Source organism: Antechinus flavipes, chromosome 4 (genome assembly GCF_016432865.1).
Source record: "Antechinus flavipes isolate AdamAnt ecotype Samford, QLD, Australia chromosome 4, AdamAnt_v2, whole genome shotgun sequence".
NCBI classification, from domain to species: Eukaryota; Metazoa; Chordata; class Mammalia; order Dasyuromorphia; family Dasyuridae; genus Antechinus; species Antechinus flavipes.
Genome location: NC_067401.1, coordinates 159,475,508 through 159,499,491, shown reverse-complemented (window position 1 = coordinate 159,499,491; position 23,984 = coordinate 159,475,508). Strand labels below are relative to the sequence as shown.

At 34.4% G+C, this 23,984-nt stretch overlaps 1 protein-coding gene across 1 annotated transcript in view; it reads left to right on the top strand.

Annotated features, from left to right (window-relative positions):
• Positions 1–23,984, top strand: part of CEP112 (centrosomal protein 112) — a 589,318-nt gene that overhangs the window by 165,568 nt on the left and 399,766 nt on the right. Inside the window, exon 16 of the mRNA XM_051996640.1 lies at positions 9,611–9,690. Coding sequence (XP_051852600.1) covers positions 9,611–9,690 — 80 coding nt within the window. The remainder of the gene's footprint in view (positions 1–9,610; positions 9,691–23,984) is intronic.

The window sequence follows — 23,984 nt, the reverse complement described above, 5'->3', positions numbered from 1 at the left end:
AGCCTCTCTGTATTCATCCTGCTGGTCATTCCTTACAGAGCAATAATATTCCATAACATTCATATACCACAATTTACCCAGCCATTCTCCAATTGATGGGCATCCATTCATTTTCCAGTTTCTAGCCACTACAAACAGGGCTGCTACAAACATTTTGGCACATACAGGTCCCTTTCCCTTTTTTAGTATCTCTTTGGGGTATAACCCCAATAGAAACACTGCTGGATCAAAGGGTATGCACAGTTTGATAATTTTTTGGGCATAATTCCATATTGCTCTCCAGAATGGCTGGATTCGTTCACAACTCCACCAACAATGCATCAGTGTCCCCGTTTTCCCGCATCCCCTCCAACATTCATCATTATTTTTTCCTGTCATCTTAGCCAATCTGACAGGTGTGTAGTGATATCTCAGAGTTATCTTAATTTGCATTTCTCTGATCAATAGTGATTTGGAACACTCTTTCATGTGAGTGGTAATAGTTTCAATTTCTTCATCTGAAAATTGTCTGTTCATATCCTTTGACCATTTATCAATTGGAGAATGGCTTGATTTTTTATAAATTTGAGTCAGTTCTCTATATATTTTGGAAATGAGGCCTTTATCAGAACCTTTAATTGTAAAGATGTTTTCCCAGTTTGTTGCTTCCCTACTAATCTTGTTTGCATTCGTTCTGTTTGTACAAAGGCTTTTTAATTTGATATAATCAAAATTTTCTATTTTGTGATCGGTAATGGTCTCTAGTTCATCTTTGGTCACAAATTTCTTTCTCCTCCACAAGTCTGAGAGATAAACTATCCTATGTTCCTCTAATTTATTTATAATCTCGTTCTTTATGCCTAGGTCATGGACCCATTTTGATCTTATCTTGGTATGTGGTGTTAAGTGTGGGTCCTTGCCTAATTTCTGCCATACTAATTTCCAGTTATCCCAGCAGTTTTTATCAAATAATGAAATCTTATCCCAAAATTTAGAATCTTTGGGTTTGTCAAACACTAGATTGCTATAGTTGACTATTCTGTCTTGTGAACCTAACCTTTTCCACTGATCAACTAATCTATTTCTAAGCCAATACCAAATGGTTTTGGTGACTGCTGCTTTATAATATAATTTTAGATCAGGTACAGCTAGACCACCTTCATTTGATTTTTTTTTTTCATTAATTCCCTTGAGATTCTCGACTTTTTATTGTTCCATATGAATTTTGTTGTTATTTTTTCTAAATCATTAAAATATTTTCTTGGAAGTCTGATTGGTATAGCACTAAATAAATAGATTAGTTTAGGGAGTATTGTCATCTTTATTATATTCGCTCGGCCTATCCAAGAGCACTTAATATTTTTCCAATTATTTAAGTCTGACTTTATTTGTGTGAAAACTTTTTTGTAATTTTGCTCATATAATTCCTGACTTTCCTTTGGTAGGTAGATTCCCAAATATTTTATGCTATCAACAGTTATTTTGAATGGAATTTCTCTTTGTATCTCTTGCTCTTGGATTTTGTTGGTGGTGTATAAGAATGTTGAGGATTTATGGGGATTTATTTTGTATCCTGCTACTTTGCTAAAATTATGAATTATTTCTAATAGCTTTTTAGTAGAATCTCTGGGGTTTTCTAGGTATACCATCATATCATCTGCAAAGAGTGATAGTTTGGTTTCCTCATTGCCTACTCTAATTCCTTTAATCTCTTTCTCGACTCTTATTGCAGAGGCTAGTGTTTCTAATACAATATTGAATAATAATGGTGATAGTGGGCAACCTTGCTTCACTCCAGATCTTACTGGGAAAGGTTCCAGTTTTTCCCCATTGCATATGATGCTTACTGAAGGTTTAAAATATATGCTCCTAACTATTTTAAGGAAAAGTCCTTTTATTCCTATGCTCTCAAGTGTTTTTATTAGGAATGGCTGTTAGATTTTATCAAATGCTTTTTCTGCATCTATTGAGATGATCATATGGTTTTTGTTTGGTTGGTTGTTGATATAGTCAATTATGTTAATAGTTTTCCTAATATTGAACCAGCCCTGCATTCCTGGTATAAATCCTACTTGGTCATAGTGTATTATCCTGGGGATGATTTTCTGTAATCTTTTTGCTAATATTTTATTTAAGATTTTAGCATCAATGTTCATTAGGAAGATTGGTCTATAATTTTCTTTCTCTGTTTTCAGCCTACTTGGTTTAGGTATCAGTACCATATCTGTGTCATAAAAGGAGTTTGGTAGGACTCCTTCAATCCCTACTTCTTCAAATAGTTTATTTAGCATTGGAGTTAATTGATCTTTAAATGTTTGATAGAATTCAGATGTAAATCCATCTGGTCCTGGGGTTTTTTTCTTAGGGAGTTGATTGATAGTTTGTTCTATTTCTTTTTCTGAGATAGGAGTGTTTAGGATATTTACTTCTTCCTCTGTTAGTTTAGGCAAGTTATATTTTTGGAGGTATTCTTCTATTTCATTTAAGTTGTCGAATTTATTGGCGTAAAGTTGGGCAAAGTAACTCCTAATTATTGCTCTAATTTCCTCTTCGTTAGTGGTGAGTTCTCCCTTTTCATTTTTAAGACTAACAATTTGATTTTCCTCTTTCCTTTTTTTAATCAGATTTACTAAGGGTTTGTCTATTTTGTTGGTTTTTTCATAGAACCAACTCTTAGTTTTATTAATTAATTCAATAGTTTTTTTACTTTCAATTTTATTGATTTCTCCTTTTATTTTTTGAATTTCAAGTTTAGTGTTTGATTGGGGGTTTTTAATTTGTTCCTTTTCTAGCATTTTTAGTTGCAAGCCTAATTCATTGACCTTCTCTTTCTCTATTTTATACAAATAGGCCTCTAGAGATATGAGATTTCCCCTTATTACCGCTTTGGCTGCATCCCATACATTTTGGTATGATGTCTCATTATTATCGTTTTCTTGGATGAAGTTATTAATTATGTCTATAATTTGCTGTTTCACCCAATCATTCTTTAGTATGAGATTATTTAGTTTCCAATTATTTTTTGGTCTACTTTCCTGTGGCTTTTTATTGAATGTAATTTTCAATGCATCATGGTCTGAAAAGGATGCATTCACTATTTCTGCCTTACTGCATTTGAGTTTGAGGTTTTTATGTCCTAATATATGGTCAATTTTTGTATAAGTTCCATGAACTGCTGAAAAGAAGGTGTACTCCTTTCTGTCCCCATTACATTTTCTCCAGAGATCTATCATATCTAATTTTTCTAGTATTCTATTTATCTCTTTGACTTCTTTCTTATTTATTTTGTGGTTTGATTTATCTAATTCTGAGAGTGCAAGGTTGAGATCTCCCACTATTATAGTTTTACTATCTATTTCTTCTTGCAGCTCTCTTAATTTCTCTTTTAAGAATTTAGATGCTACACTACTTGGTGCATATATGTTTAATATAGATACTTCTTCATTATTCATTCTACCCTTTAGCAAGATATAGTGCCCTTCCTTATCTCTTTTGATTAGATCAATTTTTGCTTTAGCTTGATCTGAGATCAGGATGGCTACCCCTGCTTTTTTGGCTTCACCTGAAGCATAGTAGGTTTTGTTCCAACCTTTTACCTTTAACCTGCATGTATCACCCTGCTTCAGGTGTGTTTCCTGTAAACAACATATTGGTAGGATTCTGGCTTTTAATCCATTCTGCTAACCGCTTCCTCTTTATAGAGGAGTTTACCCCATTCACATTTATGGTTAAAATGACCAATTCTGTATTACTTGCCATCTTGTTAACCCCGGTTTATGCTTTTCTCCCTTCTTACTCCCTTACCCCCCTTCCCAGTATTAAGCTTGTGAGCACCACTTGCTTCTCACAGCCCTCCCTTTTTTAGTATCCCTCCCCCCCTTAGAGTTCCCCTCCCAACTTACCCCTTTCCCTCCCAGTTACCGTATTCCCTTCCACTTAGCTTATTCCTTCCCTTTTCACTTTTCCCTTCTCACTTTTCAATGAGGTGGGAGAAGTTTTACCATAGATTGAATATGTCTAAAATTCTTCTCTTAATGCCAATTCTGAAAGCAGTAAAATACTCACTATATTCATCCCTCTCCATTCTTTCTCTCAGATATACTAGGTTTTCTTTGCCTCTTCATGAAATGTAGTACCCCCACTTTCCCTTTTTTCTGGTACAATGTCCTTTCCACATCTAGTTTCTAGAACAAGGTATACATGTATTCTTTATACATCTTTATAGCCGAAATATAGTTCCCAAGATTAATCTTTACCTTTTTAGATTTCTCTTGAGTTCTGTGTTTGTAGATCAAATTTTTTGTTAAGTTCTGGCTTTTTCATCAGAAATAGATGAAATTCACTTACTTCGTTGAATGTCCATCTTCTTCCCTGGAAAAAGATGCTCAATCTCGCTGGGTAAGTTGCTCAATCTCGCTGGGTAAGTTATTTTTGGTTGCATACCAAGTTCCTTAGCCTTTCGGAATATCATATTCCAGGCCCTTCGATCTTTTAATGTGGATGCTGCCAGATCCTGGGTGATCCTTATTGTGGCTCCTTGATACTTGAATTGGTTTTTTCTAGCTGCTTGCAGTATTTTTTCCTTCGCCTGAGGGTTCTGGCATTTGGCCACTATATTCCTTGGTGTTTTGATTTTAGGATCCCTTTCAGTAGGGGATCGATGAATTCTTTCAATGTCTATTTTACCTTCTGTTTCTATGACTTCTGGGCAGTTCTCTTTGATAATTTCCCGGAAAATAGTGTACAGGCTCTTTTTTTCATCATACTTTTCTGGAAGTCCGATGATTCTCAGATTGTCTCTCCTGGATCTGTTTTCCAGGTCTGTTGTCTTCCCCAGAAGGTATTTCACATTCTTTTCCATTGTTTGATTTTTTTGGATTTGCTTGACTGATTCTTCTTGTCTCCTCGAGTCATTCAATTCCAATTGTTCGACCCTGATTTTCAGTGAGGTATTTTCTTCACTCACTTTTTAAAGATCTTTTTCTAATTGTCCAATTGAGTTCTTTTGTTCTGTGGAATTTTTTTCCATTTCGCCAATTTTGTTTTCCAGTTCACCAATCCTATTTTTCAAGGATTTGGTTTCTTTATCCACTCTCTCTTTAACTGACTTCTCCAGGCTCTTTTGCCAAGCCTCCCTCTCCTTTTGCAGAGCCTCACTCTGCTTTTGCCAAGTCTCCCTCTCCTTTTGCAAAGCCTCCTTCTCCTTTTGCCAAGCCTCCTTCCCCTTTTGCAAAGCCTCCCTCTCCTTTTCCCATTTTTCTTCTAGCTCCCTTGTGAGAGCCTTTTTAATTTCCTCCATGAGATTCATCTGTGCTGAGGAACATATGATCTCCTCCTTTGGGGATTCACCTGGGGACTGTTTGTTTTTAGTCTCCTCAGGATTTGGAGTCTGCTCTTTATCTGTATAGAAGCTGTCAAGGGTTAAATTCTTTTTCAGTTTCTTGCTCATTCTGTCTAATAATCAAAGACAAACTATCAAAGAAACAGAAGAAAAAAAACCCTTGAATGGAGGCTGCTTTCTTTGGGGGAGGGGCAGGGTAGTCGTGAGGCACAGGTCCTACTGTGCTATGGCACCTGCGCTCTGAGATCCCAGCGCGCTGAGACACTGTGGGGGAGGGGTGGCCAGGTCCCGAGAGACTCCAGCTGTTTGGGGTTGTATTCTTCACCCTCGGTATTTTTAGCTTCTCTGCTGGGCTGCTGACTTGCTGCCGGAGCAAAGTATCTAATCCTGTAGCAAAGCTCTCCCCGCAGAGACGGCTGCGATCACGCCCCACCCCCTCTCTGCTCTACTCGGTTCTGAGCTGCTATCTGTGCTCTCGCTGCAGCTGCTGCCCGCAGACTGTTTCCGATTTAAATACCGTCCCCGCCCTCGCACAAAAACAGACCTTTCTTGACGAGTCTCAAGGATGGTTTCTCTTGGTAAGTAATTGTATGTTTTTTTTCAGTCGAGCATTAATTCAGAGGCATGAAATGAAATGGATAGTGAGAGAAAAACACGGAGGTTACACAGCAGTGTATTTCCTCTCCGCCATCTTGGCCGGAAGTCGCTCACAATCTTTATAAATGTCCTGCCATTAGAAGGATTGGTAGACACAGGTGCAGATCGTACAGTCATTAGAGGTGTCAATTGGCCCAGTCACTGGCCAAAGATTAAAGCAGACACCTACCTGTCTAGCGTAGGAGGATCAGTAGCAGCTGAAGTTAGTGCTGCCCCTATGAGATGGACTTTTGAAGCAAAACAGGAGTTTTTATTCCTTTTATAGTTGAAAAATCTCCATCAATCTGTGGGGAAGAGACATTTTACAGCAATTAGGGTTAAAAATGAATACTTCGGTTTTTTAAGCAAGGCTGCTATTGAAGGCCTGCCAACACTTTCACCTGTTCCTATCCAATGGAAAACTGATACACCAGTGTGGATAGAACAGTGGCCCTTAGATAGCAATAAAATTCAGGCCTTATTAGATATAGTACAGGAGCAGCTTGATCAAGGGCACTTACAACCTTCTCTAAGTCCTTGGAATTCCCCAGTATTTGTTGTAAAAAAGAAATCTAGAAAGTGGAGGATGTTGACTGATTTAAGAAAGATGATGGCAACTATGGGAACTCTTCAGCCTGGACTTCCATCTCCTATTCAATTGCCTAGAGAATGGCCTCTTTCGGTTATAGATATTAAGGATTGTTTCTATTCTATCCCTCTGGATAAGGAGGATATGAAAAGATTTGCCTTTTCAGTGCCCAGCGTTAATTTAGCTGAGCCTTATAAAAGATATGAATGAACAGTTTTGTCACAGGGATTGAAAAACAGCCCCATATTGGGCGCCAAATGTGATGACTGCATATTTTAAAATCAGCCGGAGTCAGGAATTTAGGTTAAGGGAAAATCTTGAGTCTTTATTCTTTTTGAGGTGAAGGGGGATTGTGATAGCAATATGGGCAGCTGCGACAGGACACAGCCAGCAGAGGTGAAGTGGGGTCATGATAGCAATATGAGCAGCTGCGACAAGATGCCAGCCAGCAGTCTCTTTCCACTCCTCTCTCTGCCTCTCTGCCTCCACCCACCAAAATCGTCATTTCTTATACAACACATCAGGACTTGCACAAAGCATGGGTGGGGCCATTCTTTCTCCAAGCATATATATTAATAGAGTATGGTCCAATTATTATTTTAGCCTCGCGTGCTTGGGACCTCAGTGCATCAACTCGAGCTTCAGCCCATTACAATTGTCTATGATATTTTTTGTCAAAATATAGTTTCAACATTTATCTCTCCTAATTAGGTCGATTTTTGCATTGATTTTGTTTGAGATTTGCTATCCTTGCTTTTCTCAGTTTCAGCTAAAATATAATAGATTCTGCTTCACCCTTTTATTTTAATTCTGTGTGTCTTTCTGTTTCAAATGTATCTCTTCTAAACAGCATATTGTTGGATTCTGGTTTCTATTGCATTCTCCTATCTACTTCTATTTTATGGGTGAGCTCATCCCAGTCACTTAACAGTTATGATTATGTGTATTTCCCCCATTCTATTTTCTTCTGTTAATCTTTTTCTCTTTCCTTTTATCCTGTTTTGCTTCTGACCATTTCTTTCCTTAATGTGCACTCCTTTTCTTTTTATCATGCCCTCTATATTCTCATCTCTTATCCATTTCTCCTCTTAATTCCCTATTTGGTAAACTAGTTTATTTTTTTTTTTTTCTAAACACATTTTCACATTTATCATGCTGCACAAGAAAAATCAGATCAAAAAGGGTAAAATGAAAAAGAAAAAAACAAGCAAGCAAACAACAACATAGGTGAAAATACTATGTTGTAATCTACATTCAATCTTCATCATTCTCTCTCGCTCTCTGGATGTGGCTGATACTTTCCTTCACAAGTCTATTCGAATTGCCTTGTCCTCCCATTGTTGAAGAGAGCCACATCCAGCAGAATTGATCATCACATAATCTTGTTTCTTTGTACAATGTTTTCGTGGTTCTGCTCACTTAACATCAGTTCATGTAAATCTTTTCAAGCTTTTCTGAAATCAGCCTGCTCATCATTTCTTACAGAACAATAATATTCCGTTATATTCAAATTAGTCCAATCAATGGGTATCCACTCAGTTTAGTTTTTTGCTACTACAAACATTTTTGCACATGTAGGTCCCTTTCCTTTCTTTAGATCTTTCTGTGATATAAGTCTAGTAGAAACACTGCTGGATCAAAGAGTATGCACAGTTTGATAGCCCTTTGGGCATAGTTCCAAATTGCTGTCCAGAATGGTTGGATCAGTTCACAATTGCACCAACAATGTATTAATATCCCAGTTATCCCATATCTCCTCCAATATTTATCATTATCTTTTAATGTCATCTAAGCCAGTCTGAGAGGTGTGAAGTAATACAGTTGTCTTAATTTGTAAAATCTATTTCTATACTCAACTGAGTGTGTGTGCATACTTACACACACACACACACACACACACACACACACACACACACACTTCTCTTTGTACCATTTCCAATGGATTCAGGCTTACCTTGCCAACTCTCATCTACCCCTACCATTTCCCATTCCATTCTAAAAGCTTTTCCTTGTGTACCACTTTTATGTTAGAAAAAAATTTATCATTCTTCCTCTTCCCCCTTCTTTGAGTGCACTCCTCTTTCTCAACCCTTCATTTATTTTTGAAGATCATTCCAATATAATTGATTTATCCCTGTGTTCTCAGTTTATGTGTATTCCTTCTAAGTGCCCTAATATTGGTAATATTCTTAGCAGTTACATTATTTTCCCATATAGAAATGTAAATAGTATAACTTTATTGAGTCTATAATTACTCTTTCATGTTTGCCCTTTAATGTTTCTCTGGAGTTTGTCTTCGAATGTAAAATTTTCTATTCAACATTGGTCTTTTCATCAATTATACTTAAATATCCTTATTTCATTACATATTCTCTCCCCGACCCCAATAAGGATTATACTCAGTTTTACTGGGTAGGTTATTCTTGATTACAATCCTAGCTTCTTTGCTTTCTGGAATATATTCTAAGCCCTCTAGTTCAATGTGTGATCTTGATTGTAACACCATGATATTTGAATTGTTTATTTCTGGCTGCTTGCAATTTTTCTTCTTGATCTGGAAGCTCTAGAATTTGGCTATATTCTTGTGAATTTTCATTTTGGGATTTCTTTGAGGTGGTGATGAGTGGATTCTTTCCTTGGGTAATTTTTTGAAATATGAAATCTAGGCTTTTTTAAATAATGCATTTCACTTTAGGTAATCCAATAATTTTAAAATTGTATTTCCTTAATCTACTTTTTAGGTTAATAGTATATGTAACATTTTGTATATTCTTCTATTTTTCATTTTTTAGATTTTGTATTTTATTGTTTCTTGATGTCTTTTACTTGCCTTGTGTTACTGATCTCTTCTTCTAATCTTTAAGTTTTTTTAGGCTGGAAAAATATCTTACTTTTGTTGGTTCTGTTACTCCAAAATTTGATTTCAGAAATTTTAAAGTTGTTTGAAGGGCAAGATTGGGAAATTTCAATTGGTTTTGCTGCCTGTTATGTTGACATTGTCTCATGTCTTATATCATTGTTTTCATTTTCATAATTAAAATTTTAACTTTTTTTTTCAATGATAGGTTCAAGGCTTCCAGATTGAACTTGATAAAGAGAAAGGAGATTCTCAGAAGAAAATTCGTAAATTGGAGGAGGCTTTGAGGTATGTTAATAGTGTCACAAATGCAATTTTTTCTGTAAATGATCTAGTGCTTATGTAATAGATTTCTAGCATATTCACTTTAAGTTTTTGTAAGACTCTTACTATGGTTTCATTTGAATGATGTTTCCATTATAATACCATACTTTCAGGATTTTATTACTATTGTGAAAAAAAATTTTTAAAGAAAAAAATCAATTTACCTGTATAGTAATAGGAATACAAGACAAGAGAGTTTAATAGGTTTCAGATGTTCCCTTATAAACAAGTTGTAATAGATTTACAAAATATTAAGATGTACAGATTCTTAGGACACTATGAACAATCTTTTTTTTATGGTGTGCAATCATTGGAATAGGAATTCAGTAACATATCAAAGATTTATTAATTTTGTATTTCTGGATATTATCTATTAGAGCATATAGTGGTTGGTACTCAGTATCATTGATTGAAAGTGGCATCTAGAGGCACTACAACGTTATGTTTAAGATTATTTTGTAGTACCTCAGTTTCCCTGAATTGTAATACCTCAGTTTCCCTGAATTATAATATCTGAGTTTCCCTGAGTTAGTATGCTATGTCCAAACCTCCTTTCCTGGCCATTAGGACTGAGAGAATTAGGCCCTCTGAGCTCTGGCTACTTTCGCATTCTAAAGAGTCATAAAACTCCAGATGGCTTATCTCAAATACCTGGATGGCATTCACTATCTTTTCTGGCCTAGACTTTCTGTCTCCTGCTTGATCACCTTTTTGACCCCCAACTTATGAGAATTAATGGTCCTTCCTGAAATTGACTTACTAAATGTTTCTTCCTCCCTTGCCTTTGTTTTCCTGATAGTTGGAGTCCTGTAAAAGTCTCTGGAATTAATTGCTGGATGCTGGGTGCTTTGAGACAAGAGTCCCATCCAGCTGACTAGTCCAAACTCTCCACTATTAAAATATTAAAAACCTAATTTCTTAGTTTCTCCGGCATTACATTTCATTTTATAGTTTTAAAATATAAAGGCTTTGATATTTTCTTAATGAAAAATTATTAAAATTATTAAAAATTCACTATTCACATTTTTAAAGAGCACTTTGAATAAAATAATTTTTGATGTAGTAAAATGAAATTGCTCTCTGTAAACATTATGAAGTTTTGTTTTGTTACTATTTTTATTGGATTGTTGAATATATTTACATTAAAATTATGAGTTGGGCTTCTCTTTTCTTTTATTTGTCTATATTGCTTTTCCCCCCACCCCCAAACCAGGTTTTTCTTTTTTTTTCTGTAAATCAAGTACAATAACTCTTCTGTTAAATTAGATTAATCTACTTTAAGGCAATCCTATTCACTTTAGCTCTCTTCCACTCACCCTCAAAAACTCCTCCTTCACATCCTATACTGCTTGTCACCTCCTTTCCTAATTTTATAACTTTGCTTAAATTATGTTTTCTTTCTCTAATTTAATTCTTTTCTTCTTTCACCCTTTCTCAGTTAACTATTCAAGTAAGATACTCTTCCTTTTAGAACAGTTTCTATGTTAATATTGCCTTGTTGCCTTGTAGAGTTTGCTCACTCTTTTTCTGTTGTGCTTCAATCTTAGTAATATCAATTCCTGTAGGTGGGAGAGATAATATCCCATGGTAGAAATTTTTCTAATTTCCTCCTTATGCAGTTTTTTATTTTTGCCCTCTTCTTAGTCATCTTTTCCCTATTTGCCTTAAAATCCTCTCCACTCCCCCAATCTAAGTCCTTCCACTCTTCTGATTGTGACTTGTTCCTTGAAGTCCCTCTTCTCTTGAGGCAAGATAAATGGTCTTTTGAAGTATCAAATCCTGAAAAGTAAACCCATTTTAATTTATAGAATATCTCTCTTCTCCCATGAAAGCATTCATCAGTGCACTTCCTCCTGCTATTAAAACAATTATTTCCTCCTTTCTTTCTTCCTGTTTTGTTTCCTCTTTTATCTACCCAGCTAGAGATTCTCATCTTCCAGATGTGTCACTTAAGTAGCTTTGACAGTCATAATATCTAAGCAATTTAATCATTTTGTTAATAACGTTACCATATTACTAAAAGGATGGTAATTTGTCTGTTGCTCTCAATCCAAAGATTCTTCATGGTGGGAGTCTATAAACTGTAAGCAGTATATATGCCCATGAAGAGTAGGTGTTCCTCAGAGTAGCAGTTAGTTTTAATTGTTTAACAGTTAATGAGAAAATAAATATTATAATGAGAGGATGAACTATATTACAGTGAGGGTCTTGGAACACCTAATTTGACCAAAATTTGGTCAAAGAGACATCAGTTTCCATATCAGTTGTCTGATAAGAGGATCCATATTTTTATTAGACCTGTCTGAACAAACACAATGAGCAGGAATGTACTCATTCTTTTGCTATCTTATTAGATCTTGACCTGGATAAATCTCTGTTTAGGATTTTCCATACTGGGAGGAAGTAGAAAAAGGAAAAACACCTAACCCTAATGCAATAATTAGCTGTTCATGCTAGGGAGGAAGTATTATTTCTCACACAGAGACACTATAGCAGTTATTTTCCTTTGTATCTTTTTTCTTCCTCTTTTATGTTCTCATTTTGTAATTTAGTCTTGTTAAAATATTGATAAAGGGCGGATTCTGAGCAGAGTGGGTTGATAAATTTCAAGCTCTCCAGATTTCCCCCACAAATAGAACAAATTTGTGCCTCAGAGTAGATACAGACTGGTGAAAAATCAACAAGACTTGGAACACAACAGGGATCCTCCTGATATAACCCTAGAAAAACCTGGACTAGAGATTAACTTGTTTGAAGTGCAAACGCCTCTGGGCTAGCTTTGTAGAAACATAAAGTGGGGACTCCTCTGGCTAGCTAGGTGTGGTTGGAGCCTCAGCAGGAACCACAGAGACTTTCACTGCCCAGACTATTTGGCAAGTCAGGGCTTAAATTCAGAAAGACAAGTGAACCTAAACTGATTGGGAATGCCAGGTTCAGCTGTACTGCTGAGATGTGGGCCCTTGCCGAGAAGGAATCTGTGGTTGGTGAGTTTAGAGGCAGTGAGGTAGGGATGCTGCTGACTGTGGACACTTGCAGGAGGGTGGAACTTTTGGTTTGGGGTTCCTGGTGAGAGTAGAGAGTTAAAGGGAAGCTTGAGGCACTGTCCCTCCCACTCATGATTAAAGGTGCTTACCTCAATACCTCTTATTTAGAAAAAAGAAATGAATTGGCAAAAAGAAGGAATCCCACCATTGAAACATATTATGGGAGGAGGGAAGACCAGGGTTCATCTTCAGTGGAGGGCACTTTAATAAAAAAAAAAAAAAAAAAAAAAAAAAAAAAAAAAAAAAGCTTCTACCCCAAAGAGTAATGTGAAATGGCTCCCTGTCATTAAAATTAAAATTAATAGAATTTTAAAATCAAATGAGAAATATTGAGCAAAAACTAAACCTAAAAACTATTCAAGAAAAACAAGAAGCTTATGGAATAAAAGTTAATTAACTAGAAAAAGAGGTACAGAGTCTCAAAGATGAAAATAATTCTTTGAAAATTAGAATTGGTCAAAGAGAAGCCAGTGAAGTTATGAGAAACTAAGAAATAACTAAACACATTATAAAGAATGAGAAAATAGAACAGAATGTGGAACATCTTACAAGAAAAATGACAACTCTGGAGAACAGATTAAGAAGAGAAAACATAAGAATAATTGGACTGCCAGAAAGTTGTGACCAAAAAAGATAACCTTGACACAGTAATGCAGAAAATAATCCAAGAAATTTGTCCTGGAGTGATAGAATATGAAGGTAAAGTAGACATAGGAAAAAAATCTATCAGTCATTACCTCAAAGAGATACTTTGTAGAAAACACACAGGTGTATTGCCAAAACAAAAGAAAGATTGGCAAAATCAAGGGGAAAATAGTTATCAGGTTATACAAATGAGATGCAGAGGAAGACAGAGGCATTAAAGGGGGGAGGAGGGCTCATAGTTCTGAAAACCTGCTCACATTGGGAATGGGGTCAATTGGCAGCACAACATATCTATCATGAAAGGTATAGCACCCTTCAAAATATATTAAGAAATAAAGGTGGAGAGATGGGTGGATGGACAAGCAAAGGGGGAGGAAAGAAGACAAGGAAGAGATCTCTGGGTTGGGGGGAGGTTAAGTAATAGCAGGAAAGTTATGTAGCAGACTTTAATTAAAGAAGCAGCATGGATAGGAAAGACATTTTTGTGGGGGTGGGGAGTGTTGAGAGGTATGTGGGTATGAGTATGTATGTCTATATCTATATATGAATACATAAACATATCTTTTCTTAACTGTAGCTTGGTTGGGAGAGGTGGGAGAGATGAAAGGGGAGAAAAAGGATAAAATAAATAAGGTATGCAGTACAGAACCAAAGAACAGTCAGTTTACAAAGAAGTAAAGGAAAAAATGGGCATTCATGAATATAATTTCATATATAATATATATGAAATTATATTCATGAATGCCCATTTTTTCCTTTATATATACACACACACACACACACACACACACACACACACATATACATACATACATATACTTTCTTGGTCTGGTAATGATTTGTTATGTATTTTGAATCTTCCTTAATGTTCTGTTGGGCACATGACAATGTTCTCTTTTGTTTTACTTTATTTTGTTTTGCATTTCTTTTCTTTTTTTCTTTTTTCTTACTCATTTTTCAAATAAAATAAATTAAAAAAAAATATCAATATAACTGTTGGTAAAGTGTTGTGAAATTTAGTCATTAATGTTCTAGTCCTGTTTCTCCATTATTATTTCTGTTTGAATTCTGCTTTGTCTCCTTGTGTGTTTTTAAAAGGAAATATATTAATGATCTCTCCATTATAATTTTGATATTTTTCTTCATTGTTACATTTATTTAACTTTATACACATACACACACACACACACACATATACATATACATATTGTTGGGGGTATTTGAAATTCAAATAATATCTTCAGTTCTAATCTTTTTCTAGGAATATTTCAGTTGCCTCTTTTTTTTGGATATATATCTTTTTTCATTAGTGTTTAGACTCAGGTTTGGTCTTCTCAGGTTGTATCTTTTATTTCCTTTGTTCTTTGGAACACATTATTCCATTCCTTTCTGCAGTTTTTGATGGGTATAGAATAGTTTTCTCTTATTAAAATTTTCTTTTCTTTCAATTTGAATATCTTTCTCCCGGCAACTTGAAGTATTTGTTGTTAGTCACTGGCATTTTCAAATGTCAGTTAAATTTTTAAAAGTTTGCAGGGTTTTACTTTGTTTTCCTAAAGGTAATATGTAGATTCTTCAATTGAAACTTGTTCTATGTTCAGAAGTTCTAGGCATTTTTCTTATATTATTTCTTGCCTTACAGTGCTCAGATTTTGGGACTTATGTTCTTCTGAGAGATCTATAATCCTTAAATTTTCTCCACATATCCTATCTTAGAATTCAATATGTTTTGCATGTGTGGTGATTATATTTTCTTTTAATATTATTGCATTTTACTTTTCTCTTCTGGATTGTCCTTTATTTTTTTGTATTTTAATTTCCAATCAGTTATTCTCCTTTAGTTTCTTTGGTAACATTTGTCATAGTTTCAGGTTTTTATTTATGCTATGTAAGCCACAAATTCTATGTTTAAAATTCTTATCTCTTTTAAACTATTTAGAAGCATCCTGTAACGGGTCCATGCTCTTCAGAATCCATTATATTCTCTGTCTCATTGGTATATATTCATTTTCCCTTGCTTCCAATATTTGCTTGTAGATAGAGGGAGTCTTTTAGTTGATCTGGAGACCATATTTCCTTCTGTCATTAATATCTTCTCTGTTGGTTTATTTGCCTACGGTCCAAGAATTTAATTAAATTGTCTTCTTTTTGAAATTCCTTTGACAATTTTAGTCTCTCTCCCCCCCCCCCCCCCTTCTGTTCTTTAATCACTCACTTTCTGATTACATCTTCATTGATGATGGTTTCTCATGGAGCTTTGTTTTGTAAACTTTTCTGAGCTCTCTCCTATGGTGGGCAGTTCACATGTGTAAGTCTGTGTTCCAAGTTCCTTCTGGGGAATGCAATTACCCCCAGCTGGCAGCTGGGCTCTTTCCCTTAGTCTTAATGGAGTTGTTACACAGCTATACATACCCCTCTCATTTCCTAGTTCCCTCTCTTCCTTAGCCTTCAGACTGAGCTCTTTTGTAGCACAAAACACTGCTACTGGTGTTCCAAACAGAGTAAACTCCTGCCTTTTTTTTTTTTTTTTTAAATTGTTGGAAGCCATAAGTTCTGTTAAAAGTCTCCTTATGCAGCATTGCTGCAGTAGTATGACAACTGATAGTGGAGGGACTATGAGTCTATTAAAATTTAAGGAGTAGCATTCTTTGTTGTTAGTTCATTGAATTGTTACCTTGTTAGCTCTTGGAAACATAGCTAAAATTGCTTTATTTCTTCCATGTATTCTTATTTTGGTGAGGTCATGAATATTTGCAGAACATGTGTAATCTTCCATACATACGATTGGTTATGTGACCTAGAAATTATATATATATATACACATACATACACACACATATATGTGTATATATACATATATGTGTGTATATGTATATATACATACACACATACACACATATGCGTATATATATTTATATGAATTTAATTCTAATTTCTTAAGTAGATAAGTTGTGAATAATTTTTAATATAATGTCAAATACATGATAATGTGATAAGGAAGTATTAGAAGTATTGTGAAATCTTTATTTCTTTTTTTTTTTTTTAATTTTTAAATTTTTAAAAACTTTTTATTGACAGAACCCATGCCAGGGTAATTTTTTACAGCATTATCCCTTGCACTCACTTCTGTTCTGATTTTTCCCCTCCCTTCCTCTACCCCCTCCCCCAGAATGGCAAGCAGTCCTTTATATGTTAAATAGCTTACAGTATATCCTAGATACAATATATGTGTGCAGAACCGAACAGTTCTCTTGTTGCACAGGGAGAATTGGATTCAGAAGGTATAAATAACTCAAGAAGAAAAAACAGAAATGCAAGCAGTTTATAGTCATTTCCCAATGTTCTTTCTTTGAGTGTAGCTGCTTCTGTCCATCCTTGATCAATTGAAACTGAATTAGGTCTCTTTATCGAAGAGATCCACTTCCATCAGAATACATCCTCAAACAGTATCATTGTTGAGGTATATAATGATCTCCTAGTTCTGCTCATTTCACTTAGCATCAGTTCATGTAAGTCTCACCAGTCCTCTCTGTATTCATCCCGCTGGTCATTCCTTACAGAACAATAATATTCCATAACATTCATATACCACACTGGGCATCCACTCAGTTTCCAGTTTCTAGCCACTACAAACAGGGCTGCCACAAACATTTTGGCACAAACAGGTCCCTTTCCCTTCTTTAGTATCTCTTTGGGGTATAAGCCCAGTAGAAACACTGCTGGATCAAAGGGTATGCACAGTTTGATAACTTTTTGAGCATAGTTCCAAATCGCTCTCCAGAATGGCTGGATGTGTTCACAATTCCACCAACAATGTATCAGTGTCCCTGTTTTCCCACATCCCCTCCAACATTCCACATTGTCTTTCCCTGTCATTCTAGCTAATCTGTAAGGTGTGTAGTGGTATCTCAGAGTTGTCTTAATTTGCATTTCTCTGATTAATAAATGATTTGGAGCATATTTTCATATGTCTATAAATAGTTTTAATTTCTTCATCTGAGAATTGTCTGTTCATATCCTTTGACCATTTATCAATTTGAGAATGGCTTGAGTGAAATCTTTATTTCACAAAAAGTTTCCAAATGGCTATTGATGATAAAATAAATATTTAAAAATAAATAAAAATAAAATAAAAAATTGTGGACTCACATTTCTGTTTTTGAATCTAAGGGAATTTCTAGATACACTTTATTCCAGACTAAATTTTGTGTTGTTAGAAGACAGTCAAATATTAGCTCTAAATTGCAATTATTTTGAACATTTTAACCAAATCCTTCCTAATGCTTAACCAAGGAAAAGAGCCTTTTTTTTTGTTCATATCCTTTAAAGCATTCTTTTTTTGAGTGCATATTAAATACACAGTTCAGAGGATACAACAACCAGAGGGGAGTTGTTCAGTTGTTCAGTCTTATCTGACATTTTGTTACCCCATGGACTATGGCATGCCAGGCCCTTCTTTCCTCAACTTTCTCTCAGATTCTATCCAAGATCATGTTCATTACTTCCATGATACTTTCTATACATCTCATTCTTTGCCAATCTTTTCCAGCATTAGGGTCTTTTCCAGTGAGTCTTGCCTTCTCACTATGTGGTTAAAATATTTAAACTTCAGCTTCAGTTTTTAACCTAATAATGAATAGTATGAGAAATAATCCTTTTAGATTCCTACTGTATTTCAGTCAGTATTAATCAATTTGAGAGAATTCATATCAAAGTTCTGTATATAATGCCACAGAACAGTGAGTTGTTGATTCTGTTTACTTGCTTAATTATAGAAAATTAAAATAAATGCCTTCCACCCTTGCTTCTCCTTGTCATGGTGACCAAGTTCATTGTAGTAGAGGTGGCTCAGCTACATAGAAAGTTCCACAAAATATTTTGCATTTCTATACCTGTCGTTTAGTAGCAGGTGGCCATCTTATAACCACTTTAGTCACTGACTATAATTTGTACCCTCTCCTCTTACCCAACTAAGGAGAAGCCTGTCTATCTTATATGGAGATATTCCTTGTTTCGTTCAACTTGTGACCCTGCTGACATATTATTTTGCTTATTTTAGCTTATGCATCATATGTCAATCAATGGAATTATTCTGTGTTTGTTATAGTTGTTTTTGAACAGCTATATATCTAGACCTATAAAAATAGAATCTTGGCACTTTTAATAGATTTGTGATGGAAAGTGCCATCCATATCCAGAGAGAGAAGTATGAAGAATGAATGTGGATCAAAACATAATATTCTCACCTTTGTGGTTATTGTTTGTTTGTTTGCTTTTTTTTTTTTTTTTTTTTTACTTTCTCATGTTTTTTTTTCCTTTTGACCTCATTTTTTTTTTTTTTTGAGCCACATGACAGATATGGAAATATGTTTGAAAGAATTGCACATTTTTAGCCTATATCAGATTGCTTGCTGTCTTAGGGATGGGGAAGCAGGGAAAAGAGGAAGAAATATCTGGAACACAAGGTTTTGCAAAGGTGAATATTGAAAACTATCCTTGCATGTTTTTGGAAAAGAAAATGCTATTTTAAAAAATAGGTCTCCGGAAGGAGGAGACATTTCATATCATGAGGAAGATCTAAGGTTTACTTCTTTGGAGGGGACCATGGGCTTTTGAATAAAGTGCCATTGTCTCAGAACTTTGCCTCAATCTTTTTTATTGCAGATGGGATAAATTCAATTCCTACGATATCCTGAATTAATTTCCTTAAGTGTTGACTGATTTGATCTCTTTACTGTTCAAGAGACTCTCTGAAATCTTCTTCAGTATCACAATTCAGAAATACTGTTTCTGTCGCACTCAGCTTTTTTTTTTTTTTTTTTAAATCATTAAGCTTTCATAGATGTACATTATTACTACTGGAAAAATCATAGCTTTGTTTTTATGGACCCTTGTCAACAAGGTAATGTCTTTGCTTTTTAGTATGCTTTCCAGATTTGCCATAGCATTCCTTCCACAAAGCAAGTGTTTTAATTTCAATGCAGTTACCATCTGCATTGATTTTTCAACCTATGAATGTAAAAATCTGACATTGCTTCCATTTCTTTTTCCTCTGACAGGAAATCATGGGAGCAATTATCAAGATTTTTTTTTTTTTTTATGTTAAGCCTCAAGCCAGTTTTTATAATTTCCTTTTTTTTTTTTTTATGTTAAGCTTCAAGCCAGTTTTTCCTTCACCCTCATCAAGAGGCTTCTCAGTTCTTCACTTTCTGCTGTCAGAAATCATTATTTTATGATTTATTATTTTTTATAATTAGCTCCTTGCTTATGAAATCAATTTATTTAAAATTTCATAATTTTAAGAATTACTACTTTGCTGTTTAGCATATTTGAGGGTTTTTTTGGTTTTTTTTTTTTTTTGATTTGTTGTTCATGTTTTTGGTTACATATTTAATTCATTGATTTGTTCCTTTATTGCTAAAATTGTTTAGAAGTGAAAAAAATGATCTTTCTGAACTTCTTTAGCTATGTGATGGATAAAATCTGAAATGAATGAGGAAACAAAGGTTTGAACTTCTGACCATATTGATTTGTTAAGCATTGCATGTCATTTGCATAATAAATTGGGATCAGGCCTCCTCAGCATGTCCCTGGACTCTGAATTCAGGGGAAGCCAGGTTTTTATGCATTTAAACAAAACAATGAATAGGATATAAACCAGTATGCAAGATTTAAGATGAGAGACTTTTAAAGTTGGGAGGGGGAGAGCAAAAGAACTGTGCCACTCATTCTCACACGTGTGAAGGAAATTGTAACTGATTGACCAGTCTATGACCAGTTTTTCAATAAATCATATGGATTCTTTTGTTCTTATTGTGTTTTTGATCATCATCACCTAAGTCTTTAATTAAGGATCTCTAAATAATATGTAGAAGTCATCTAGCTTTTCAGCCATATAGGATTAGGTTCAAACAATGCAATAAAATTTTCTCACAGTTTCCATAATTGAATAAACTTTTCTCACAAGACAGAAATTGGACTCAGTCCATTCATTATTAGATAGAAAAAGAACTGGACTAGAGTCAGAATTGAGTCACAAGATGAAGTCAGTGTATTTTACTCAGTTCTTTCAACTGCAATCCATAATTGTTGATGTATTGTCTGCTTATTGATATTTTATTTGATTAAATTTTTTTCTATAATTTATTCTTTAAAATAAGTTTTTAATCATATTTTTTATTTCTTCCATCATCATAGTATCTCATCTTTCTCTCTCTCTCCTTCCACATCCCTGAGAAATATTCCACATTATAAAAAGTAATTTTTTAAAGAGGGGAAAATATTAACACAATTGTGGAAAAAAATTTAGGAAATTTTAGTGAGCCCTACCAGTGGTCAAAAGAAATAAAAATTACCAAAGTAGATTTTTTAATTTTATATTTCTTGCAAAGCACATTGCTTGGAGTTCATGAAAAAATATATCACTGAACTATCTGGTTTTCTTAACCCTGTGAATCTTTAAAAGTTTTGTCTAGGCCTCTTGGATCCTGCAAATATTAATATGAATCCATTTCTACTATGAACAATATTTTGAGAGTAACATTTAAATAAAAATGCATAAAATATCTTAATGCTTTTTGAACAGAACTTATTTATTATATTTTAATTGAATTGAGACAATCATACATTTCTTAGATGTATACAATTGCTTAGCATCTCTTAATTCCCATGTTTGTAGTTTGTAATTCTGACTGTTGGACCATGTATGGACACAATTGATACATTACATTACATTATTGTACATAGATACATTACAAAGTGTGAAAGCATGAACAATGTATAGCATCTGTGTATTTTTTTTAATTAAAAAAAAATTGTTCTAGGAGAGCCTTGTGTGATGGGGATCAGGTTATATCACCTTTTGGGGCTTCATCTGGAGACAGTCTGCCTTTAGTTTCCTCAGGGCTTGATATCTGTTCTCTTTCACCATAAAAGCTGTCTATTATCAGAGTTCTCTTTATTTTTTTTACTAATTTTTTAAAAAAAGTTAAGGTCTGCTTTTAGTGTGGGGGAAGTTTTCTAAGCTTCCTCTACAAGCAGCAGCTTCCTCTAGAAGTGGCCACGGCTGCACTGGGCCAATGCTGACTCACTCCTGCTCCTGGGTAGATGTGGCCAGGTCCCATAAGATTCTGACATTTTGGGGTTCACTATTGATCTTTTGAGTTTGTGTTGGATGTTTTACAATTTCTCTGCTGATTTACGCAGAGTAGCCAACACTGCTGCTGTAGATTCCTCCCTGTAGATGCCTCACCATGTGGACTCTACACTGCCCCATAGAGTCCGCACCACCTTGGGACTCTGTGCTGTCTGTGCTCATTTGCTCAGCCTGCTTGTGCTTGACTGCCTCCCTTCCATTTCCAGTTGAAAATTCCAGACCCTTTCTGGAGATCCTCGAAATTATCTTCTGCTGGTAATTTGTTGCACTCCCAGTATTTGTGGCTTCTGTCTGTCCAGAGCTAATTCAGAGGCTGGATTTGCTAATTAGTATGAGGGTTATAAGAGAAGGTCAAAAAGAAAAGTGTATTGGCTCCACCATCTTGGCTCTGCCCCCAGAAGAACTTGTGTATTCTTTCCTTTGCAAAATGATAGGTTGCAGGCATCTTATTTCTTCATGCATGTCCTGATTGAATTTTAAATTTGTCACATTTACTTTTGACTTTTCTTTAAAAAATTATTTTTTGTTACATTTTTAAGTTTTGAATCATCTCCCTTCCTCCTTCTGCACCTCATTCTGGAGTAGGCTACCACTTAACTCATATTTCCATATAAGCAAAACAACACTATGCATACTTCCATTCATTAGTTCTTTCTCTGGAGTGGATAGCTCTTTATGGATCCCCTCAGACGATTTGTGTAGTCATAATACTCAGAAAAACTCAAGCCACCCATTGCTATTCCTCAAACATTGTTACTATATACAATGTTCTCTTGGTTCTACCCATTTCATGTAAATCCCTTCATGTTTTTACAATATCAATTTGTTCATCATTTCCTAATACATAGAGGTGCATTAGTGTCTCAATTTTTCTTTGTCCCCTCCAACACTTGTCCTTAAAAACTTCAGTGCTGACAGAGAAGCTTGTTATACACTCAAAAAAGTGGCTTATGATTGCTAACTAATTAATTTTAAAATGATTTTAAATGCCAACTAGCACTCAATAACATAGACGCTTTTCGTCCTTGAAAGTTTGTTTTAATTACACCAGTGATGCTTGGAATGGAGTCTCGTCTAGCTCTTTGTTAAACTTGGTTCTTTTTAATTGAGAGAACAAGCTGGCAGCACATTAACTGCTATGGCATTAACTCCCCAAAGGAGCTCCCAGTATTTGCTAAGTGTGCACAGAATTCTGCAAAATAAGCATTCTTAAAGTGAGGTTGTCTTGTACACATAAATAGTAACTGTTGAAAAATTCAAGAAGTATTTAATTGTATGCTATTGTTTCTTTCTATTTCATAACTTCTCCAGAATAATGTGCTTTAATCAGAGAATAATTATATAAAAATTCAACTTTGTTTATAGCTCTACAAATACTGAACAAGAATGATTCGTTGTTTATAAATAAACCAGAGCTAAAGAACAAATTCCCTTCCTACATTTTTATCTTTATAGAAGCTAGCTTTAGGAAATTTTAGTGAGCCCTACCAGTGGTCAAAAGAAATAAAAATTACCAAAGTAGATTTTTTTATTTTATATTTCTTGCAAAGCACATTGCTTGGAGTTCATGAAAAAATATATCAATGAACTATCTGGTTTTCTTAACCCTGTGAATCTTTAAAAGTTTTGTCTAGGCCTCTTGGATCCTACAAATATTAATATGAATCCATTTCTACTATGAACAATATTTTGAGAGTAACATTTAAATAAAAATGCATAAAATATCTTAATGCTTTTTGAACAGAACTTATTTATTATATTTTAATTGAATTGAGACAATCATACATTTCTTAGATGTATACAATTGCTTAGCATCTCTTAATTCCCATGTTTGTAGTTTGTAATTCTGACTGTTGGACCATGTATGGACTCTTGAATGAATTTAATTTGCATTATAGAGCTTACTCAAACCTATATAATCTATATATAAATTTGCCTATAGTACACTCTTATTTTATAATAACATTCTCTTTTGCATTATTTTAACTATATTTCTTTTTTTTTATTTGTGTAAATTCAGTGGTTTCACTGTTTTATATATATATTTTAATTAAAATTTAAATTTTTTAATGTTGGCCTTTGTTTCCTAACATGAAATTTAAATAAAGTAATTAGCTTTAGGAAAATAAAGTATTTAGGAAAAATATTTTGCTTCACATAGACATGTCAACATTTGCCAAATGATAAACCTTTATATTAGTTGTTAAAAATGAACAAATTTTAAACTTTCTAATCACAGTTTAGGCATTGATCATGGTTAGAATTTTAGCCATACTGTGCATATTTATTTTGCAAATTTTTAATACTCATAAGTTTATGACACATTTTAAAAGTATACTGTTAACTTTTTAAAATATTTAGATGTAATTCAGTATATGTTCATATAGTTCCTGGCAAGTAAACTCTCAAATATA